At 38.4% G+C, this 24,561-nt stretch overlaps 1 protein-coding gene across 2 annotated transcripts in view; it reads right to left on the minus strand.

The window, feature by feature from the left end:
• Positions 1-1,411: 1,411 nt before the first annotated feature.
• The window catches only part of UBXN2B (UBX domain protein 2B), a 28,257-nt gene continuing 5,107 nt past the window's right edge, over positions 1,412-24,561 (minus strand). The window contains exons 2-8 of one of the 2 annotated variants that reach the window (XM_040972542.1): positions 24,056-24,159; positions 16,542-16,692; positions 13,802-13,885; positions 12,680-12,789; positions 10,346-10,483; positions 4,424-4,585; positions 1,412-2,862 (exon numbers count right to left, since the gene is read on the minus strand). In XM_040972542.1, coding sequence (XP_040828476.1) covers positions 2,700-2,862; positions 4,424-4,585; positions 10,346-10,483; positions 12,680-12,789; positions 13,802-13,885; positions 16,542-16,692; positions 24,056-24,159 — 912 coding nt within the window. In that variant the 3' untranslated portion in view covers positions 1,412-2,699. The remainder of the gene's footprint in view (positions 2,863-4,423; positions 4,586-10,345; positions 10,484-12,679; positions 12,790-13,801; positions 13,886-16,541; positions 16,693-24,055; positions 24,160-24,561) is intronic. The other variant, XM_040972543.1, reaches the window with a different exon arrangement.

Here is a 24,561-nt window from a genome sequence, read left to right on the forward strand (position 1 = left end):
TCAAGTCAACTGGCAGCGAGTTAGGCATGACAGACTTCTCTAGATACCTGGGAGCAGGTATCCAAAAACACTGAAGTGGCTTTGGAATTTGGCAGTGGGTAGAGGTTGAAAAAATGTGAGGACTGTAACAGAAAGAGCCTAGATTGAAATAGAGATAGGATGTTAACACTAGTAAGGCCTTCAAAGTGTCTAGTAGGGAACATCTAAGTCACCGGAAGGACTATCTGAATTGCCCTGAAGAGACCTAATATAACAAAGACATCAGGACATTAGAAGTAACAACAGCAGGAATTCTGAAGGAAAAGAGGAATGTGTCACTGAAAAATTGAAGGAAAAAGACCCTTGCCACAAAGTAGCAAAAAGTTTATCTGAATTGTGTTCTGAAGTTGTTTGGAAGGCAGAACTGATAAACTTCAATATTTAGCTGAGACTATTGCTAAGCAATTATGGAAGACATGGCCTGTTTATTCTTGGCCGCTTATATAGTAAGAGGAAAAACGAGGGCAGATAAGCATTTCAACCTTTCATGACAAATGGAAGTAAGAGGTAAGTTGACTGTGGTATAAAAAAATTCTGAAATTCATTCATACCAGGGGTCTTCAAAAAAGTTTATGTGAAATACACACTGTGTTGAAAAACTGCATAGGTTTCAAATTTTCTTGTCCCCAAAACAATCTTTTCATTCCATTTTCCACAAACCTAATTTTTTAATTGAAGAGGTAAGGGCAGGGAGGAGGGGATGACAGGGACAACTTCCACCTGCTGGTTCATTCTCCCAAAAAAGCCTCAAGGGCTGGGCCTGAGACCAGCAGACAGGAATTCAATACAGGTCTACCATGTAGGCAGGTGGACCCAACCCAACTACCTGAGCCATTATTATCTGCTGCTTCCTAGGGTCTGCTGGCAAGAAGCTGGAATCAGCAACCAGAGCCAAAAACCAAATCCAGGCACTCTTGATATGAGAGATAGGCATCATGGCTCTAGGCCATATGCTCACCCCTACAAATTTTTTGAAGAACCTTTATAGTAAAATTGATGGAAGACTTGGAAGAAAAGCCTGTCTCTAACAGAGATGAGGATATGGTTGTACTACCTTTTGCTAATGCCTCAGAAAATTTTAAATATCTGAGCATCCACTCACACAAAAGTCTGTGAGATTGAGGCTTATGACTATCGGATCCTTTCAGATACTTCAAAGATAGTGGTGGGAGCAAGTGAAAAACGTATGTGGAGGAATCTTCTATATAATGGTGTGACTCCCCAAAACATATGTAGGAGACATACAAGTTTCTTGATGTTATATCAGCAGCAGCATTGCCACGTTCAAGTGAAAGGTACAGAGAATACGAAAGAAAAACATATATTATACAGCTGCTAGCATTTGCTTTAGGTTACGAAGAATTTTGAGAGGTAACTGGATTATCCCATGGATGCAATGCTGTGGTGAGTCTTTAAAAGCACAGACCCTTTCCTAGTGTTGTCAGAGAGATCCAAGCATGTTGGCTCTTAAAATGGACAGAGAAACTACAAGAACACAAGTGAGTAGCCCCCGGAGTCTAGAAGGACAAGGGAGTCATCCCCCCCTAGAACTTCTCAAAAAGAATGTAGCCCTGCTAATGTCTTGGCTTTAGAACAATTAAATCTATGTTGGACTTCTAACCTTCAGAATTATAAGATTTGCGTTATTTTAAGTCACTTACTTAGCTAATGTATTATGGCACTAAAGGCAAACTATCCCAAAGTGATGATTAAAGATGAGCTGGTGTCTGAGAAGAAGTAAACGCATGTCTATTATTCATGACACTATCTACTTCGTTCTGGAAATGCTTGGCTTCAGCAGAAATGCAAACACTTAGGCTGGTGATTCTTTAGATTCAGTCTCTCTGAAGGAATCTGCATTCCTGTATTTCCACACTACTTCTGTTTTAGAACAGAATACACTCTGGGTAGAAGACTGATTAGTTTGTACAGTGGGTACCCTAGGGGAGAAACGAATTGAACCAATTAGTGAAGGTGATAATGGCAGGTGCTGGAAGGGATTCTAATCACTGTATTTTAATAAAGTGCTGTTCATCTTATTTTCTCAAGAATTGCTGATCTTTGTCTTTTTGTTCCTAGTATATAATGGTTTTAGATGGGGAAAACCAAACCAAACCAAACCAAAAAACTAAATCCAAAATGTATTTTCTGACATTCATAGTATCCCTAACTCAGTAAGCAAGAGAATTTTATAAAATCTTAATAGAAGAAGAATTATTGCATGATAAAACCATTTGAAAACTCAGACTGTAATATATATTTCTTAGTATATATGACAGAAAAAGTTTCAACTTATTTGATCAAATGATTGCTCAAAGCTGTTGGCCAATGCCCTATCAAGGAACTTTAGTGCACATTTTATCGAATATAGTTATCAAAAAACAATTTTGTTTTTTTTTCTTAAAAACGAGTGTTACCTTAGCACTGAGTATGCAAAAAACTAGTTTGTCTATTTAAAAATCTCTCAACATAAACCAGCCTGCAATTAAAACTCATACATACTTATCTCAAGATACAATCCCATCCAAATTCACCTGTACTAAGACTGAAAGAACAACAACAAAACCAAAATTTATTGGTAAAAAAGCTAAAAATAACCTGGTTGCTTTTACACTGGAAGTATTTTCCTTATCAGTATGAATGCATAGATAGGCATGATATTATTTTAGTTGTTGGAGAATCACAGTGTTAAGAATATCTGCTTCTTGCAGCGTCTGGGTTTCATCTGTTAGATCTTTATTGGGAAAAGAAGTCACAAGAATAAAGTCAAGAGCTGCAAATTCAGGACGGGACTGCACAATGAAGTCCCGGACATCCAGGATTCTGAAGTGAAAAAAAAAACCAAATAATTCATTACACAAAAACAAAACCAATGTATGCTTTAGCTAAAATTAGATCATGACAATTTCACATTTCCAACACTTATTTCAAAGTGTAACAATTTTAATTTATATTAATTCAATAGAAGAATTTTTCTACCTCTAAGTTCACACAATTTTATATTGTATCTACATTTATTCTACTATAGAAACAATCTTGAGGTGAGTTTTGGATAAGAGTTAACAATGTTACTATAGTGAAAGTACAGGTATATTTTACAGGGTATAAAATTATATTACTAGCATTTGGCACCAAAAAAAGTAACATGCATTGGGACATGGTGAGATAAGTTTAAAACTGACAACCACTGGCCCGGTACGGTAGTCTTGTGGCTAAACGCTTGCCTTGCATGTGCTCATATGGGTGCTGGCTCATGTCCTAGCTGCTCCATTTTCCATCCAGCTCCCTGCAGTAGAGGATGGGTCAAAGCCTCAAAACCTCGCACCAGTGTGGGAGACCTAGAAGAAGCTTCTGGCTTTGATTGGCTCAGCCTGGGCTGTAGCAGCTACTTGGGGGAATGAACCAGTGGATGGAAGATCTTTATCTCCATTTTATATCTTTCCAAATAAAAGTAAACCAATCTTAAAAAAAAACTATGACAATTATGTCATAGGAATAATTTGAAAAATGGTTTCTAAACATATAACTCAACTAAGATAATTTGCTTCAATGATGAAATAAAACTATTTGTGAACACAACTGTTGATATATAAAAGACTGTTAAAGTGATACATATTTAAGACAATTCAAAGTACGGTATTTACCCACAGCAATTAAACTTTATCTACTTTATACATTTACACATTTTGATGAATTTGCTACATAGAGTTAATCCAATTAGAACTGTCATAAATTTTCTAATGAAGCCCCCCCAAATTTTTATTATTTTAAAGATGAAATAAAAATATTTCTCTAATAGGAGAAGCAGAGAGAGAGCTACATATACAAAACAAACCAGAGCTCCTGTTAGCTGACTCACTTCCCAAATGCTCATTGCAGCTAAGACTGGGTTAGACCAAAGTCAGGACCTGGGAACTTAGGCCAGACCTCCCATGGCACGAATCTAAATTGCTTGAGACATTGGTGCTGCCCCCTAATGTCTGCATTAGCAGGAATTTAGAGACAAGAGCCAAGCCGAGTACTGAATTGAAGCTCTCCAATGTGGGTCAGAGCTGCCTTAATAAGTGCCTTAACTATCATAGGTCCGTGTCCTGGTTTTAGTATTTAAAATTGCATTCCACCTTGCATGGTGTTAACAATAGACAAAAACCATATCTACGCTTAAAATAGCTAACAGAACGATTCAAATGCCTTTTCCTGTTATTTTATTTCATATATATGTGTATATATATATATATATATACTTTTGAAGATTTTTCTATCAAAAATTAAAGTATATGTGATGAATTCCACATTCTTCATCACTCAAGTCAAACATAGTTTTACTTGGCAAAGGCACAGCAGTTAACAGCAAACTAGACATGTTACTGATTTAGAAGCTTACCTGTGTGTACTGTTGAATCTTTGTATCAAACGACTCCCATCTGCTAACCTGATTTGAATTTTTGTAGTTGGCACTGAATCATCAATATTGACAACTGCATTAACTATTGACTTATTTTCTTCTTCAGGAGAGGAAGGTGTACTGACTATCTCAGGTGTAAGGCTAAGAAAGAAGAACGGAAAAACAGAGAACTAATCAAAACTCTTAAGAAAGACATGACCAACTGGAGATGGCATATGAACATGCAGATCTATCGGTCATCCTCAAGTGATTCTGGATTAGCAAAAGCACGACTTCCTTTGAATTCCTATACTTCTTCTAACCTTGTAACTTACACTAACATTACTTGAGATGGTATGAATCTGATTTACTTCTTCAATCCCTCTGAAAGGTCTGTGTTATTTTACTTTTATTCTGAAATTTCATCAGACTTTCAGCACAATTTCATTAAAAAGACAGAGACTTGGCTGTAAACACAGCTACATTAATTTTGTAAATGTGAGTAATCAATCAGGTCATTTATAAAATAAGAGATAATAAGATGATGCTTTCAGGTATATTATCCCAATAGGTCCTTAACACAGTTATAAAGCAGTGTTTGTAACAGAAAGCACTGATTTTTGCATTTACAGTCTAAACTAAACCATTAATATAAACTTGGTTGACAGGATTTAAAAACATTTAAGTAGTTATTTTTATTTATTTATTTAATTGGATAAAAGACAAATAGCTCCTATGCAATAGTCAGGAATGAAATTTTATTCATGGTGATAAAATTGGCATGAAGTTTATTAGACAACACATCTAAACATCTGACCCTGAAGCCAGTGACCTTAGAAGCCAGTGACATTAGCTATGATGTTTTAATACCAGCAGAATGATCAATCCTTCTAAGCTGAAACAATGTCCAAAAGTGAGTGCTTCTTTTAAAATAGAAAATTAGCCAATTTTAAAAGCTTATGTTTTACTTTATTTGAAGGAGAAACAGAGATAAAGATGGGATCTTCCATCAGTTAATTATGCCTGTAACAGCTAGGGCTGGGCCAAGGCTAGGCTAAAGCCAGCAGCCCCAAATCCATCCTGGTTTTCCAAACAGGTGTCAGTGCCCCAGGTATTTCAGCTACTGCCTGCTGCCTCCCAGGATGTATATTACCAGGAAGTGGGTTCAGAAATGGAGGAGATAGAATTCAAACCAACCATCCTGATTATGGGGTGTGGGTATCGCAGGCAATTACTCAACCACTACGACACATGCATGCCTTTCTTAGACAGTCTCAATGTTTCTTCTCTCAAATACTGTTTTAAATATCTTGCTATAAATTTTCATCTGAGAATGAAAATTTATGTACATAAAACCTTTATGAGCACTGATGCTTTAGCCCAACATAAATTAACTCATCACTCTAATTGCATCCTCTAAGCTCCCTGTCAAAATAGATGATAAAAGGGATGGCATGGTGGTGTAGGCTGGTACTCTGTGCGCCGTGCCATGATCCTGTCTGGGTGCTAGTTGGTGTCTTGGCTGCTGTTTCTGATCCAGCTACCTGCTGATGTCCTGGTAAAGCAGTGAAGGATGGCCCGCACCAAAGTGGGAGATTTGAAAGAAGCCCATGGCTCCCAGCTTCTGACCAGCCAAACTCTGGTTGTGGCAGTCATTGGAGTAGCGCCCCAGTGGATGGAAGATCCTTCTCTGTCTTTCCCTCTCTCTCTCTACAATTGCTTCAATTAAAAATAATAAATCTTAAAAATAAAAAGATAACAGCACAAAATGAACTGGTTCTATTGTTAACCCTTCACCCTTTTTGTTAGCCATTCCCCAACACAGCTTTTAGAAACAAATTAAGAAATACATATCTACAATATAAAAAAATGAGGATATGATCATTTACAACCCGTAACCAGATATTAAGGAATTTTCCAAGTTTGACACTGAAAGCTTAAATAGCTAGAATGCAACTCACTTTATTGAGCAAATAGTTTAACAACCTACACACACACACACATACACACAAAGGGATGAAAACTGCAAAGCAGGGATGTAAGAATGCAAAGGACTTCTCCCACCCTAGACTCTCCAACAACCAGGTGGACACATTATTTTTATCATTACTGCCACCATCACCACCTCTGCTGTACTCACTATTCACTCAACTGACACATGAGGCGATGCTGCATAATGGTTAACTGTGCATTCTGCTGAGAGTGAGAAGCAGGCTTTGCACAGAGATGAGGGATGCTGAGAGTACTCAGTCAGCCCAGTGTGACTGGAGAAGGTGCAGCCTTGTCTGCCCAGCACAGAGCTACATGAGACAGGCAATCCAAGGGCCACAGTCAGGTGAGGAACTGCCAAAGGCTGAAACAAGAAAAGCGAGGAAAAGCAGAAAGAACAGCTTATTAGGCTTTCGATAAGAGAGCATTCAAAGGTCCAGGGATCAAAATGAAGTCAAATTTAATCTGCGCTGGCTGGTGTAAGTTCTTGCTGAATCTTCTGAAAGTGAGTGACTTCTCTTAAGCAGAGAGATTATGACTTCAAGTTATGACTTCCATCATTAATATACAACAGCTCACAAACTCCTCTGTAAAAGTCCACTTGCTAGTCTTTCCTACCCAAAAGAACTCTGATTTTTCTGGGTTCTGTTCTGACTCACCAAGTCACCTTTTATCCAACAAAACATTTTATAGCACTACTTTTTCATTTGTGGTTTCACATCTGTGGCTTTCTTCTACTGTTTCATATGACAGAACTGGATAAGAGTTTTCCTCCTCTTCTGATTAAGGACCCAAATCCCCAACTGAAGTGAAATATTAAAAATCCAACATTCATTTTAATTTAAGTTGTCTTTGTTGAACTAAGACACAAAAGGAACCCCTTGAGGGAATTTCAAATGGCTTCTTTCCATACACATTTGTATTTATTGGACATAAAGGAAGTTTCTTCACTCAGCAAGCCATCATTGATTCAGTACTCCATAATTCAAAATAGCATATATTAAATTTCAGGCAGTGGTATAAAGGATCTATATAAATACTCAACAGACACGAATACTGATAGTTATTTATAATTATCTATGCATGTTTATTGATATGCTATATCATTCATTCATAGGGAAATATGTATAGATAGTGCTTACTAATAAAGTTCATAATGTAAAAAAAAGTATTCCTACATTTAGGGTTACTACATAATTAATTGTATACTGCAATAAAATTAAGTCATTTTTATCTATTAATATTCATTTATAGATTTCTTTCAATGGAACTTTGGGTTATTTCCATTTTTATTTATTTTGCTTCACAAAATAGTTGCTTGGAATTCCTGGGAAATCAGACATTTTAGAAAGACACTATCTAAATAGATGAAGGTTAATTGTTAAACTTTTATGTTACTATATTTCTTAATTTCAAATGCTCCATGTAACTCTTCAGTTTTAGACACAGATGCTTCTCAACTTACAACAGGGGTATGCCCAGAGAAACTCATCAAAAGTTGAAGATACTAAATAAAAAATGTATCTAATATACATGATCTAGCCAACAACACAGCAACGCAGCACACTATACAGAACAGGCTGTTTCTTGGGAGTGTGGGGCTGAATGGGAGCTGTGGGTTGCTTGGCCACTGCCTAGCATCATGAGGTGAATCCTATCCCATACGGCTAGCCTGAAGGTTCAAAATTCAGAATTCTAGGGAGTTTCAACATTTTTATACCACCGTAAGTTGAACAGCTGTAAATTAGGACCCTCTGTATATTAAACTTACTTATTCAACATCCAGATTCATGAATGTTGAATACAGACTCACATTCCCATGCTAATGTCTGTCTCATGTACATTTTCTATACGCTAGAAACTGTCAGTTTTAAAGACTACATTTCATGGAATCTTACAGCTAAAATTTTGTATGACTGCCCTTCCATTCATATTTTGTGCATGGAAGTAGTGTGATGTGAAAGCTTGGCAGCTCTTCTGGTTATGAACCCGGTGGAGCTCTCCAGTTCTTCTAGAGCAGTCATGAGCAAATGTTCTAGTGACAGGTTCTTAGCTTCACAGGTGCTGGTCAGTTGACATAAGAGGTGCTTTTGCTGGTGCGTTCTTATTAATGTTTGTTATTCCTAAGGAAAGTTTGGCTTTGCCAGAAATTGTAAAACTATCTGGCATCCTATAACAAAATTCTTATTAGCTAAGCTAACAAATCCATTTTTCTATCAACAAAATCTAGAAAAATATGGGCAATGAATAACCTGGCATCATCGATACTGCCATGTTACTTTTGTTCATCAGCTTCTTTGTCATTTTTCCAAGCTATTTGTCTAGAAAAGAGTAGCTTTCATGAGATACAATCATCAGACAGTTAAATTTGCAGCTTATAACCATTAACTTTTCTCTGCCGTCTTTCCTTTAGGCTACTTCAATTCAAACTCCAAATGTACTATGCTTTTGATAACAAACATGTGCGTTCTAATATTAACTCTTAGCTATAAATCTAAATAAAGTATGAATATATACACAGCAATGAGATGATTGGGCTTTTTTTATCTCTATTCTAATTAAAATCAATCTCAAGAAATATTAAGTTAAATAGACATGGTGGCGAATTAGATTTAGCTCTCTTATTATCTATCTATCTATCTATCTATCTATCTATCTATCTATCTATCTATCTATCTATCTATCTTCCCATCTTTCTGTCTGGGGTCATAAAGGAAGAGTGCAGTGCAGGAGAAGCTTGGTTATGTGCTGACAGGGAAGAAAGGTGAGGGAAAACACCCGGGTAGACTTGTGATTAGGCAAGGAAGGGTTTAGCTAGAAAAAAATCCTCAAATCTACAACAACAATTCTGTGGAAAACTGAATCTGAAGATGCTTATTGTGGTGTACAAATATCTTGATATCCATGAAATTTCAAAAATGTCCATTATGTAATTATGTGTCAAGATTTCAAAATGTTTTAGCATCAAAGGAAGCTTTCGTTTCAACGTCATAGTCCACAAACTTTTCGAAGTTCCGTCATACTCTTGTATTGCCTCCTAAGATTCAGTCTCTATCAGCAGAAATACAGAAAGGGACACTATAGTTATTCAAGTATAACTTCTCTATTTCGATAAATAGGGGAATGGGCAACCTGCAATGATAAGGTAAATAAACAAGATACAATAAAGAATCACGCTACAAAACAAAGACACACACACAAAGGATACACAAACGATTAGCTGAGAGTGACACGGTGGCAAATCTAAATTACCTGTAATATCATATGAGCAAACAGAGAGTTAACTTTTCCCAATATGAGATCTACACAGATTATGTTAAACTAGGGCTACTCTAAGGGACCTTGCTATACCATGCACACTGGTTTGTAAATTTTGCTCCACAAAATATAGTCAGAATTCCTTGGAAATGAGACAACTTCCTCCTTCATCTTCAGTCTCAGGTCAGGCTTTGTCAGTCTTTTATGTATTGAGGTTCTGTAGCTTACATGCACACTGTTTTGATATTAAGATATCCACTGTTCTATACAATCAAAACCCATTAATTTTCCCCTTTTGAATCCACATAATCTGGAAGGGCCACATGACATAAAGTGAAAAGCACAGACTCTGTAATCAGAGTGCCTGGGTTTGAATCCCATTCACCAGTGATTTCCTAAACTCAAACACATTGGGCAAATCCCTATATTTGCAAAATTGAGTTACTATGAAAATTAAATGAGTTAATAGCACATAAAGTGTTCAGACAGCTAGGAATGCAGGAATAACCAAGTTTAGCCTACTAAATACCATGGCTGGATTTGTAGTTTTTAGTTGGTTTTCATAGTTCATATTCTGATTTTTCTTTCACCGGTCAGTTTTTCACATTTCATTTGTTCTCATAAAAATATACATGTTGAAAAGGATTAAATACTTGTTTCATTTTAGAATCTTACCTTCCAAGTTTTTGGCCTTCTCCACTGAAGGCCTTGAACCTTAGCCTTGGCTTTATGTATTCTTGATCGTGATGATCCTCCATGTCCAAGCTCAGCTGGCCCCCATGGACCAGTCGCTGAAGCTCCAGGGGAATCTCTCTTCAAGAGAGAAAAAAATGTTTGTGTTTTTCAAAAATTATAAACTATACTGAGATTACTGTCATCAAATTAAGAACTGTATTGCAAACATCAATTTCTTCTTCCAATACAAACAAGTTGAGTACCCCTTTCTTGAAAGGCTTATGAACAGAAATGTGTGATTTTAGACATAATATCGTTAAGATAATATCTTTAACATGAGATCCAAATCTAAACACAGAATTCACTATGTTCCATTCATACCTCATACACATAGCTTGAAGGTAATTTTACATGGTATTTTTTTTTCATTAATTACATTGCATTATATTACACAGTTTCATAGGCTCTGGGATTCCCCCAACCCCTCCCCATGGTGGATCTCTCCACCTTGTTGCAGTACTACAGTTCAAATTCAGTCATGATTCTTTCTTTGCAAACATATGCCAAGCATAAAGTCCAGCATCTTATTGTCCAAATAAATTCAACAGTTTTTTGGGGAGACCATCTGTGGTCTGAAGGTAGAGCTGGCAGAATATCATCCCGATCAATTCAAAGCCCCAGCACAACATCAACAGCAATTTACAATATTGTGGAATTAATTGACATGGTATTGATTAACCAATATGTTAAAAAAAATGCAAGTTCTTAACCACATCCTGTGACTACTTCATCGACATTTCAATTTTAGTTTATATACAGAACCAGCTGCTATACACATTAAAATGGATATAGGGTACTATTCAGCTGTCTCATGTCTATTTTCAGTTTAGTATTTAGCAGTTTATAGTGTTGAAGCATAATTTTGCTGAATTACATGGTATTTTGACTAGACCTGTCACATGAGGTGAGATGGAACAGTTTCTACTATGGTAACATGGGAATGCTCAAAGGGTCTCTGATTTTGGAGAATTTCAGATTTCAGATTAGGGAGACTCAACTTGCACAGGAGTGTTTATGATGGTGATTATGTAGATCTCATATCTCAACCCTGGGATATTTGATTGTCACAGTGATCTTAGTGTGTTCCTGGGATTTAGGAAGTTAAACTGTAAAATAGCAATTTATACCTAGATTTCTATCTATGAGGATAAACGATTAACGTGGATTTTAATTTCTAAACTCTTGGAGGATGTTTAGAAAACCGATAGGGCTGGCTTTTATTGATTGTGGGTGGCTTGTAAGTACTACCGTTACCAGTATAAGAGCAGGACTGTGAATGAATGGCATGGCAAACTCATCTTGCACACTGAAGGCTTGTCTTGGATTCCACAGGATCATCATGTGCTCCATCAGAGGGTCACACCAATATTTTTAATATGTCTCAGTCCCAAATTTAACAGGGTCTTAAAGTCACATAAACAAAAAACACTTGGCAGGGTATTGTTTGATATATTTTGAAATTTCAAAGAATGTATCTATTGTATAAACTTCCAGAAGGATTGTACACTTTATCTAGAATTTTATAAAGCCCTTGAGTGTAATTCCATTTATGGTAATTAACATTCTCTCATACCCTAATATTCTAATTTTAATACTTGCCACATTGATATAGGAGGTGTTAGATGGCACAGAGCTACAAACTGCTGGCCTACTTCTACCTGCTGCTATGGTCAAAGCTGGGCATTTTAAATGTATCCACTATTTTACAACAAACGTCTTTCATTTCTTCAATATTTTAAAGTAGAATATTATTTTCAATTCTGGAGCAAATAATCCACTATCCTTGAGGATAGTAAAGACAACACTATGAAATACTTATTGTAAAAAAGATAGGATGTCTGATACATAGTTTACTACTATCCAACATCATTCATTTTCTTGAATATTTTGTAAAACTCTTCTTGAATCATAATTTCTGCTGGAGGACTGTGGCTTGAACTTAAAAATCTTTGTTTCAACATTAGCCTATAAAGCTTATGGGTTTTAGCTTAACAATAAATTTGTCTTGGTCTACATCACATTGCACTCTGCAGCAGTATATTTTCTTCCACAGTTGTAAATTCAGCACCATTATAACAGTACTTCCGGTCTTCACCAGAGATGAACATCTCTGCCTCCAACTGCTCCCAGCGCTTGTTAGTGATGCCTTGGGTTTCTGTGTCCACAGCACTGATGCAAGCTATTCTAACCCAGTATTTCCCAGCACCACACCCTACCTCCTAGGATAGCTTCTCACCCCATTCCAACCAAAAGAATACAAATAACACATCTTACCCTCGCTTAACAGATTCCAAAAACTGAGCATTTGTTGGGTCACTGTAAGGTCTCAATTCTCCATCATCTAAGCTGAAACCATTGCTCCACAGTTTAAGCAAAACCTGTACCTGTGGGACAGGGAATCAGGCAGAAATCATTTCCACCAAACAGATTTATGTTTTCAAACGTGATACAGCATATCATACCATTGTCCCGATTTAAAACAGGAAGCTATTCGCACTATTCTTTTATTCAGAGTTGTGTAGAAAACCGAATGTGCTTGCCTAGCAGATTTGCATTCAGCATAGCAAACTGAAGATGGCTGCAAAGAACAAAGGCTCCACAGCTGGGCTGCAATCTCACGTACAACCACCAAGGGAACAGAGAAGACAGCTCCAGGCATGACCCTGTCACTCTTCCCCTTCTCTTCTCCGCTGCAGAGCTTAAATACTCATGACAAGGGTCGAGAGAATCCCAGTGACTTTATGAAATTATAAACGCTAAAAAATGAAGCTTTAATTCTAACATTTTAAAAAGCAACAGAAGAACCTTAATGTTCAATAGTCACAACTCAGCTAATTACACTATTTACAATAATTATTATATATGCCAGTTTTCAAATCATTCTGAGAGATGGAGCAAGTGAGCCAGATAGGGAGGGCCAGTGAGCAATCTACCACGTGGTGGCTCATTCCCAAATGCTCACAGTGGCTGGAGAGGCCAAAGCCACTGAGAATCTAAACCACCTCTCCTACAGAAGAGGCAGGAAGCCAACCACTTGAGACCACCTTTGTCTCCCAGGGTCGGCATCGGCTGAAACCATGAGCCAGAGTTAGTTATGTAACTCAGGCATGCAAATGTGGGATGCAGGCATCTAAACAGCGGTTTAACCAGAAGACCAAACACTGAAGCGAAAGCTGATTTCAACAATCACACACTCCTTCAATAATCACTTATGTACTTCTAAGTGCACGACATGAAATAATTCAAGAAATACAAATTTACACTGAAAACTTACACACTGGTCTTTCGGCCCAAGTTTTAAATACTAGAAAAGATATTTATGTTTTTAGTTTAATTTTAAAACCAAAGGATTAACTAATAGATAATATCAATTTTCTTTCTGATTACTGTACCTACATCTTGCAGCTGATTTTCTCCATAGATGTATTCAGATCTCTTACAAAAGGAATTTCCCAACCTGTATCCTCCACCTGTAAAGGACTAAAACACAGATGTTAAACATTAAGTGAGGTAGGGCTAATGAAGTGAAATGTAATTATAAAGTATGATGGACTATAGTATTAGACAATCTTAAGGTAAGATAAGCATTTGCACATTGGAATGTGTATTTTACAGTAAATATTTTTTAAGGCACTATTACAATTTCAGAACAATTCTCAGAATAAATAAAAGCTTCACAGAGTAAAGAATTTTGTCAGTGAGTTTAAATGACCTGAAGCAGGGCTGTATCTTTATTTTATATGCTGCTTGACTTATAATTGACAATTGACAAGTTATAATTGACAAGTCAGCTCTGATAACACATTTTCTTTTGCTGCACTGATCATTAATTCTCTCATTCATCAGGCAGGGTAGCTTCTGACGTTAAGATGCTGTTCCCATCCCTAGTGATATAGATGAGCTTTCTATTGTCAAATTGCTTTCTCCCCCACCATGCTCATTATGGACAATATCAATTTCACATTTATTAAAACGAAACTGGAAAGCTTTCAAGAATCAAATGACTTGAAGACTTGACTGAGAAACTATTTCAAGCTATTGACAAAAAATGAAACAAAAGGTTAGAGTTAAAAGCACCAAGAAAGGTTTTTTCAGCAGACACAGCCTAGGCACAGCTCCAATCTTACTGAAACGTTATATGTAAGGTAAAGTGGGGGAGTTCAGAACCTTGCCAAGTGACTGTGATGGGGGATTCCAGGTTGAGAATGCTGATTGCAGGAATAAAGGACATTTAGAAGCAAAGGCTCTTGAAGTCTTTAGTACTCCAGTACTGAGATGGCAGCTATAAAAGCTATACAGCCGTTTAACAATTTAATAAGGTATACAAGTAATTTCACAAAGAAAGCTAAGCCTGTTCAAAAAATATGCCAGGGTAGCTGGATATCTATAAGCACAAAACGAAACCAAATTGCAAATCCTACATTTCACATAAAATTAATTAAAAATGAATCATAAGTTTAAGTGTAAAATGTAGACTGTGTAATTTTTTTTTTTTTTGGATAATATGAGCAAAAAACTGTGGGACCAATGGTGTGGTAAAAGTTAACACAACATCAGAAGCCTGATCCACAAAAGAAAATAAAAAAATAAAAAAACTTGACAAGTAGGATGGTTTTAAAATATCAAGCTATTGCTGTGCAAAATTTCAGTTGAGAATGAAAATATACACTACTGTGGGACAGAATATTTGCAAACTGTATCATCTGACAAAGGACCCATACCTACTAGAATATACACAGAATGCTCAAAACTCAACAGTAGCAATCCGATTAGAAAATAGGCAAACACTATGAAAAAAAATTTCATTGAAATAGGTTAAAAATGGCAATCAAGCACATGAAATGATATTTACCACCATTATTTATCAGGAAAATACAAGTTAGCATCATCAGTCGCAGACTCTCATTTAAACCATACTATCACTATGCTTCAAAACAGCTACAGTCAAACAATAACAAATGTTGATAAGGATTCAGAGAAATAATTTCTCATAGATCGTGAGAATATAAAATGGTACCACCATGCTGGAAAATAGCTTAGCAGATTCTCAAACACTCAACAAGTACTTGCCATGTGACCTAGCAACTGCACATCTGGGCTTTTATGTTATAAAAATAAAACTAGCATTTGTAGATGAACCTGTACATGATTGCTCACAGCAGTTTTATTTGTGATAGCTAACACATAGAAACAAATAAAATGCTCAGTTGATGAATGGCTAAACCCATGGTACATCCATACCAGAGGAATCAACTCTGATTCTGTTTTTTATTATATAAATTTTATTTTTGATAATTTTTACATATTTGATTAGGGTATGAAGGGTCAAGGGCTAGGGAAAGGGGGTGAGACCACCTTTTTCACTTTCTCTTTGAAAAACAGCAGTATTAATCCATAGGACAACCTGGCAAATAGACTACTTGCAGAAGATTATCTATTGTAGGATCCCACTTATAAAACCTTTTTAATATTGGGAAGCTATAGAGATGGAAAAGTGTGGTGGTGACCAGAGGTTAGAGAGAGTTCGAGAGAGAGTAGTGGGTATGACTCCAGTGGATAAAACACTAAGAGTTTTGTAATGACAGCATAGGATCATGACTGAGTCATAAAAACCAACACAGCAAAATGACACAAAACTATATTCACAGTGCGTTAGTGGCAAATTCATGGCTTTGATATTGTCCTGAAACTTTAAAAAGTTTGTGGAAAATGGAATTGAAATATAAATTGAATTTGCTGCTGAAAAAAGGTAATGCATTTTAAGTTTCTTCAAAAAGTTTGTAGAAATGCATACAATGGAAAAAACTATGAATAGATTTCAAAGTAGGTTGAATTTAAACTTACCTTTTTAAGACAAACTTCTCTTTTAATTCTATCTTACATGAATTTCTTAATGTTCTTTCTTAAAATCATGCAAGGAGGAACCATTTAGGGAAATAAGGGCAATGGATATGTGAGTCTTTTCTCTATTCCTTTTAGAAATTTCTGTCAATCTCTCATTAACAGACTAATCATTATCTCATAAATGAGAAGTATTAAAGCAAATACCCAGTTAGAAAGCAAATGTCTGTTTATAAAAAAGGATAAGCGATCGGATATAGAAATAGGATGTTTAGTTTTGAAACTGTACACTGACCTTCGACTTGTCATCACTTGCAGATCTTGTGGCTTCATTCAGAGGGACAGCACCATGCTCTCTTGCCTCTTTGAAAAGTTCATTCACAATTTTTCCAGTTGAAGGACGAACTATATGTAATCCGCTATATTCATGTTCACCTGAATAAAACCTTTAAACATCATGGCTCATGAATAAAATCTTAGAATCACATCCTATATTGGATGCAGTGCCTGGGTTCAAGTCTGGCCTTGGTTTCCTCTTCAGGTTCCTGCTAACACTCACCCTGGAAGGAGCAGGTTTTGACCATGTCTCTGCCACACATATAAGACATAAGGATGGATTTCTTAACTGTTGGCTTAAGTCTGGTTCCACTCTGGCTCTTCTGGCATTAGGGGAGTGAATCAGTGGATAGAAGATCTTTTTCCCTTTCTTCCACTCACACTTTCTTTTTAAAATAAGCTTAAAAGAGAGATTCCTGGGACTGCTATAGAAACATTAAATTCTTAAAATGAGACTAAGGACAGCATTAGAGGAAATGGTTCATGTACTTTCTCAGTTGGCAGGGATTCTGACAGGTTCAGCCTCCAGCACAACACCTGACTTCCTGGCTTCCCTGGCTTGGTTCCTTGCAATTGTTTATCAAATGCAAAATAGGGTCTTTAGATGAAACGGAAGAAAAGTGACAATCCTTTCTCATAAGGAATCCACTCTCAGCACACATCTAGTTAGTTTAAAAAATGCCTAGATTTAGACATCATAAACACTGAATTCTAGAGTACATGGCTACACATACAAGTGTTACTCCTTAGAGATTTTTTGGATTGAAAAAAGACTATTTTAATCCTTGTGCTAGAACAATGTAGACAGCAACAGTAGCTACCTTCTACTCTTACTCCAACTCATGCATATCCCCAGAAAAGTGTCTCCTTATGTTTGAGTAAATCACCTTTCAACTCACTCTAAGGAAAGAGAAATTCTACCTAGAGAACAAGTGTATACCACTAGAACATGCTCACTGATTAAAGAAAGAGGGGGGCTTCACTCCGCCAGGGCTCTGAAATAGTACACAGTGGCTTAAGTTTACACAGAGCAGAAGTCTAGGGAAGGCTTGCTCCCAAGCTTACACCTGCTGGGTCCAGTTTGGCAAAGCTGAAGAGCGCCCCAGCTGATCTTACGGCAACCGTTAGTAATAACAGAAAAGGAGCTCTAGAGCAGATAATTTTAGACAGCAATGGCAAACAGAAAAGGAACGCTCTAGCTGCAACTGCCTGCTACTGTAGCTCTGTTATTCCCTGGCGCAAAGTGTCTAATCTGGCAAAATATGTACCACTCATCTTAGTCTTTTAAAACTATTTATCTTTCATTTTTCTTTAAAAAAAAACAGAGATACATATCTTCCATCCCCTGGTTCACTCCTCTAACACAACAGCCAGTGCTTGGCCAGGCTGAAGCAAAGAGCTCAGAACTCAATCCAGGTCTCCGATGTAGGTGGCAAGGATCCAAGAACTTGAGCCATCACCTGCTGCTTCTCAGGGCACATGCCATCAGAAACTAGCAGAGCCAGGACACAAACGAGGCATTCCAATTTGGAACATGAGCATCCTACATAGTATTTCAACTGCTGCATTTAATACCTGTTTCATTTTGGTCTGATATGTTAATAATAGCTGACACTTGTCAGGGGGTAACTATGTATTAATTTAATCTTCATAATAATGGTGTTGTCCTCACCATAAGGTGAGGGAATTTAAACACTTGCCCACTAATAAAATCTATACAAAGAAAAAAATCAGTATTGAGGTGAGTCAAAGCTATTACCACTGTTAAAAGTTTTCATCGTTAAATGTATTAAAATAGAAATGTACTAGCTTGTCAGTGGCTTCTACACAGTTTAGGCTCGAAGGCTATGACTGCATCCAGAATTAGCCAAATAACATGTGAGGTTCAGTTACTTGACAAATAGAAACTCAATGAAATTGGGCAAATGCTGCTACTGAATATAGAGTCAAAGGAGTTGTGTGTGCAGTGTTAGAAAATACACTGATAAAAAGAGATGTCCAAATCCTTGCTTTGCACACATCAGGATCCTATATGGGGGCTGGCTTGTGTTCTAGCCACTCCACTTCCCATCCAGCTCCCTGCTGTGGTCTGAGAGAGCAATAAGAGGATGGCCCAAAGCTTTGGGACCCTGCACCTGTGTGGGAGACCCAGAAGTTGTTCCTAACTCATAGTTGGATTGGCTCAGCTCCAAACATCACAGTCACTTGGGCAGTGAACTAGCGGGTGGAAGATCTTTTTCTCTAAAAATCTGCCATCCAAACAAACAAAAAAATCTTTAAAAAAGAGATTGCCTATAATTTACATCATTTCTCAAGCAGTTTATACATAGTTTAAGCTTCAAGCCGTATCTTACAAGGAAGTTCATCCTATAAGTACATAATAATTCTAGAGAGCAAATCTAAGGGACAAGACCCAAAAATCTGTATTATCAAATTACAATTTTTGATGGCAACGTTGTTTCAGATGGCATAAAAAATAAAAACCCATTCACTATATTAGGTATTAGAATAGCAAAGGAAATATCAACACATACTTTTATTCTAAGAACTCAAATGTTTTGATTTGCTACATAATAGGAGCAGATTAAGTCACTGGAAATAAGTTCAAACTGAGGAAACAATGGCCAAATATTGTTTAAGTAAATGTTAGTTACACAAATTTACCTTAAGCACTCTTAAAATATGGAAAAAGGTAAAAAATAAAGAAACAACTAAGAGTTAGATGAAGATAGTTTCAAAACACCAACCTGCTGATTAAAGGCAAAACTGTACCTTAAAATGGAATGATGTGGTTTTCAGCACTTTAACCAAGTGAATATGTCACCAATAGTGGAAAAACCTGAAATTACAGGGCTGCTGATGTGATATAATAAACAGAAGACATGATCACTTATCTAGTATTTCAACAAAGATGTTTAATTAGAAAAACTAATCATGAGGAAACAATGATCTAGAATATGGGACACTTTATAAATTGCGCAACAGGCTAATCCTCTACCCTCAGGCACGGGCATTCCATATAAATATCTGCTGGTTTGTGTCCTGGCTGCTCCACTTCCCATCCAGCTCTCTGCTTATGGCCTGGGAAAGCAACAGACGATGGCCCAAATCCTTGGGACCCTGTACCCAAGACTCTTAAGTCTCAAGCAGTATCTTTTAAGAAAGTTCACCCTTATGAATATGTAGTTATATTAGAGAGCAAATCTTAGGGACAAGACCCTAAAAACTTATGAAAAGGCTTTGGATAGGCTTAGTTCTGGCCATTGCAGCCATCTGGGGAACTGAACCAGAGGATGGGAGACCTTCTTTCTATGTCTCTCTCTCTCTCTCTAAACCTGCCTTTCAAATAAAAATAAATACATCTTAAAAAAAAAAGCTTAGAACTTTAAAAAAAAAATCAGTGTAATGGCTTCATATTATGAACAACAAAAAGTAACAAAAATGTGGAAAGAATGGCCTAGGTTTAGAAAATCAAACTAGGACTTAAATAAGTCCATGCAAAGTCCTGGGTAAGACTTTAAAATCCTACGAGACAACCTGACCATAGACTATATATTGAGTCATATTGTGGAAGTGCTTCCAGTTTTTCAGTTGTAATGCGCTGTCAAACTGATAAAGCAGCAGGTGCATATTCCGGGGAGAGGCATGCTGAATGTACAGCCTAAGTGTGCTGGCTACAGTCACTTTTCACACAGTGGAGTAAAGGAGTGTATACACAAGTACAGTGTTACAACAGTGTTAACCAGAGAATATGGGTGAAGCAAAAACAGTATTTATCTACTGTACCAATCTTTCAATTATCAAATGGTCTCAAAATGCATAAAATAAAAAGCTAGGGAAACTAATTTTTTTCTTTTTTTCCAGTATTTTGCCTTTCCTACAAAAAGTAAGGATATGAAACAGTAACAAAGAAAAACAATTTGAATATTTCAGCTTTTAGAAAATAACAACCTTTCTGAGAGATACAAATTTGTTTCTCAGGGTGATATTTGTAATACTAAAGAGGTATTAATGATATTACTCATGGCTGTGAAATATAGCTGGCTTTCATCCACTAAATCTTCATGATTGCTTCTTTTTCTACTTCAGTAATTTTTTTTCAATCTTATTTTTATTGGAAAGTCAGATATGCAGAGATCTTCTATCCGTTGATTCACTCCCCAAGCAGTCACAATGACCAGAGCTGTGCTGATCTGAAGCCAGGAGCCTGGAGCCTGGAACCCATAGCCTCTTTTGGGTCTCCCACACGGGTGCAGGGTAACAAGATTTTGGGCCCATCCTCAATTGCTTTCCCAGGCCACAAGCAGGGAGCTGGATGGGAGGTGGGGCTGCTAAGATTAGAACCCACACCCAGGGTATGCAGGGCGAGGAATTTAGGGGCTAGGCTACCACACTTTGCCCTATAGTTCAGGAATTTTTTAAAACAGCAGCTAGTATCTGCCAAGTCTCTTATTAAGTGATTCATCAGAGACAGGGTACAGAAGCTTTAGATTCTCAATCAAAGAAAAAAGTTTCATAGCAAGCTCTGGGGACAGGCTTTAAGAATCACACTTATGGACGAGTGCCATTTGGTGCCACAGGCCCAGCCCAGATTGGGCAGCCCCCATGAATGCCATTTGGTACTAGGTACCCCATGCACTCCCTGGCTCAAGGACTGTGGATTGAACAGGGAAATGGGAAAAGGGATGTGTGGGAGGGGATCACTGAGGGACTATGTTGCAGGTGAGGAATGACTTCTAAGGGATTTCCACCAACAAGACCACTGTGCTTGCAGGTAAGCGAGGAGGCTGAGCAAGAGCAGTTTGTAGGGGAAAAGTTGGAGGACCTTTATGGGTTAGACCAATGCATGAGGTCACGTAGGAGATCTGAGCTGGGCTAGTTAGCATGGGTTACCACCAACTACCACTCATCAACGCACACTAATGTTAGGGCAGGGAGCCTACCTTACAGGGTTATGCCACAGTATCTGAGAGTGAGAACAGGGGATGGGTAATGTTAGGCAGGGCCATTGACACTACCAGCACATGAGAGAACCAGTTCTGGGGCAGAGTCTGTGGTGGATATATGGGCCACCCCTGTGGAACTGCAAAATCCACTGGTTTGCTTAAGAGCTGGGGGTGGTTACGGCCTGAGCTAGGCATGCCTATGGAACCCTCCGACATTAACGGTGTTGGAGTTGGGACAGGCCAGGCTGGTTCAGGCTGCAGTATCAACAGGTACTCCCAGGAATGGGGTGTAGGTTGGATCAGGCCACAACCACCAGCTCATACAAAGGCCAGGATGGAAGGGGCAGACTACGGTGGATAGGGGCCTAACACATGCTGATAGAGGGGCTTGGGGAATTTCTTTGTCAGGACACAGTTGCTGCAGATGAACTCAAGAACCATAGCTGAGAGGAGACCAGACCAGGCCCGGTTACAGTACCTGCAGGTACAGGTGGGGATCAGGTCTGGGGGCAGTCTAGGCTGGGCCAGTTTATAACACTCACTGGCAGATCTGAGAACCAGGGCAGGGTGTAGGACAGACAGGGTTGGGTCACAACACCAGCCAGCTCACATTAGGGCCGAGTACTGGGGGGTAGCTGGGCTGGTCTAGGCTGCTGCACCCACCAGCATGAGCTGGAATCAGGCGCAGACCACGCTGGGCCAGTTTACAGCACCCACTGGCAAATGCCTAAGTGAGATGGGCTATGCCAGACTGGGCTGCAGCACCCACCAGTACATGTGGGACCCAGGGTGGTAGAGGAGTATGTGAGCCCAGTAGGGGAGCTGTGGGGGAGCTTTCCTGTCGGGCCACTGCCTCAGCTGGTGAGTGTGAGAAATGGGACTAGGGGAAGATCAGGTTGGGCAGAGCTACAAAACATGTTGATCAGCATGAGAACTGGGTTGGGGCGAGTCAGGCTGGGATAATCAACTGTATCCTATGGTGTATTCATCAGTTAGAGTAGGTGCAGACCAGTAGGACTTTGCCTCAGCATCAGCTGGCAAGTGCTGGGACTGGGGGCAAATTCTGTCAGGCCAGACTGCACAATGACCTTGAAAGTGTAGGATCTGGAACTGGGTGTTGAGCCAGTAAGGGCAGTGGGCACTTCTTTGATGGGTTGTAACTCCCATTGGTGAGCCTGAGAACCAGGGATAGGGGAGGGCCTGGTTAAATAGGGGTGGCACCCGTTGGCATAAATGTGGGCTGTAAAGTGGGGTCAGTTGGGTTGAGGGAGGCTTCAATGCCTTCTGATGTGTATGAGAGTTCAATGGGATGTGGCACAGACTGGACCAGTCTGCTGCACATACTGGCAAGCAGAGGAACCCGGGCTGGGGGTAGGCCTAGCGAGGGTTATTGGGGGTAGCTTCGACTAGGTTGGAGTTCTTGCTAGTGTATGTTGGGCAGGATTGGGCTGGGCCACAGCATATATTTGTTTAATAAGAGGCACGGCTGGAGACAGAACCGACACAGCAATTGCAACTAGGGTGGGTGATGGACAGAGCCAGACTCCGTATCGGCAAGCACACACGAGTCAGGTCTGGGATCACTTCAGCTAAGGTTTCTTTCAGAATCCCCCCAGATGAACGCCTCCACTCAGAACTCCAAGCTGGATACGGGGAGAATTTCAGGAGCTATGATTTGAACGTGGAATACATGTGTCAGAACTGGGCTTCCTCACTGGCCCAGACAGAGCAGTAAACAACATACGCAGACACTCTTGGGGGATATGGCAGTCTACCCGGGCCTGCAGAAGACATCTGTTACCATAGCAGAGGAAGGAGGGCAGAACAAATTGATCAACTACACCAGCCAAGAGTTGACAGCTAATATCTGGATGAATGGAGACTTTAAGGTGGACTGTCAGCCAAAGAACCTTGGAAAGATTTCCTCATCTTTGGAGTCGCAAGATCACCAGCATATCAGAACTATCAAAACACTTCAGCAGAACCCTCTGAGCATGCTCCACATCAGGACCCGGAGATGACTGACATCAGATAGCTCTTCCTCAGCCCCGGGTACTGAGTCAATTGGGAGTCTGGTGTGGCTTCTCTCCTTCTCTCCTACTTCCCCCAGAAACAGGAAAAAGAAAAAGAAAATGTGGAAACAACAGTCTAACCCACTTTTCCCTAAACCTTGGCCCTTCCCACCCTAACCAACTATGTGAACATCATCAAAAAAAAAAAAAAACCTGAAAAATTAGTACATGAATATGTCTTTGTAAGAGAGGATTTAAGATGTTATTAAGTCTCATGACATACAGAATATTAAAGAACCACTTTGTCTTAAAATAGCATTCAGATATAATTTCAAATGTCAACAAAAATACTAGGTACTTACGTTTTCTGTCAACGACTATAAGGTTTTAGAACTAGTACCCAAATAATACTTGAGAAAAAACAATTTCATAAAAATCTAAGATAATTTATAATGATTTGGGATTAATGAGATTTATAAAAAGAAACATATAATTTTTTCTTAAACAAAACTTACCGCTGAGGTGGTGTCCTTGGACTCCTGAAGGCTGTAGCTTTAGGTCTTTCAGTCTTGGAAGATTTGCATTTTACTTCGTCTTCATATAGTTCTGCCAAGGCCAACTACATAGTAACAGGTTTGTTACAGAGCAGAACACTAGAAATAAAACTTTGCAAGTACAAGTTACAAATATACTATTCACTTGAAACTGAGCACTGAAGAATGCTTATAAGTGAAGGCTGCCACTTCTGAAGATAAATTTTTCTTCAAACTAAATTCACTTCAATTCTCCACTTACAGAACTAGCCAAATCCCACATATACCAGAGTTACAGCAGTAATTACTTAATTTTTTTCAAGTAATCATTCAATGGTGTTAAACTTTGTAATAGGAAACAAACCACTTTAAATTTTGGAGCAATAGAACTGTCTACCGTTTGTTAAGAACACTTGGGCACGGTGGGGTAGCCAATGGCTAAAGTCCTTGCCTTGCATGTGTTGGGATTCCATAGGGGCACCAATTGA

Source organism: Ochotona curzoniae, unplaced genomic scaffold, assembly GCF_017591425.1.
Source record: "Ochotona curzoniae isolate NIBS_2020 unplaced genomic scaffold, NIBS_Ocur_1.0 contig_2318, whole genome shotgun sequence".
Lineage (NCBI taxonomy): Eukaryota > Metazoa > Chordata > Mammalia > Lagomorpha > Ochotonidae > Ochotona > Ochotona curzoniae.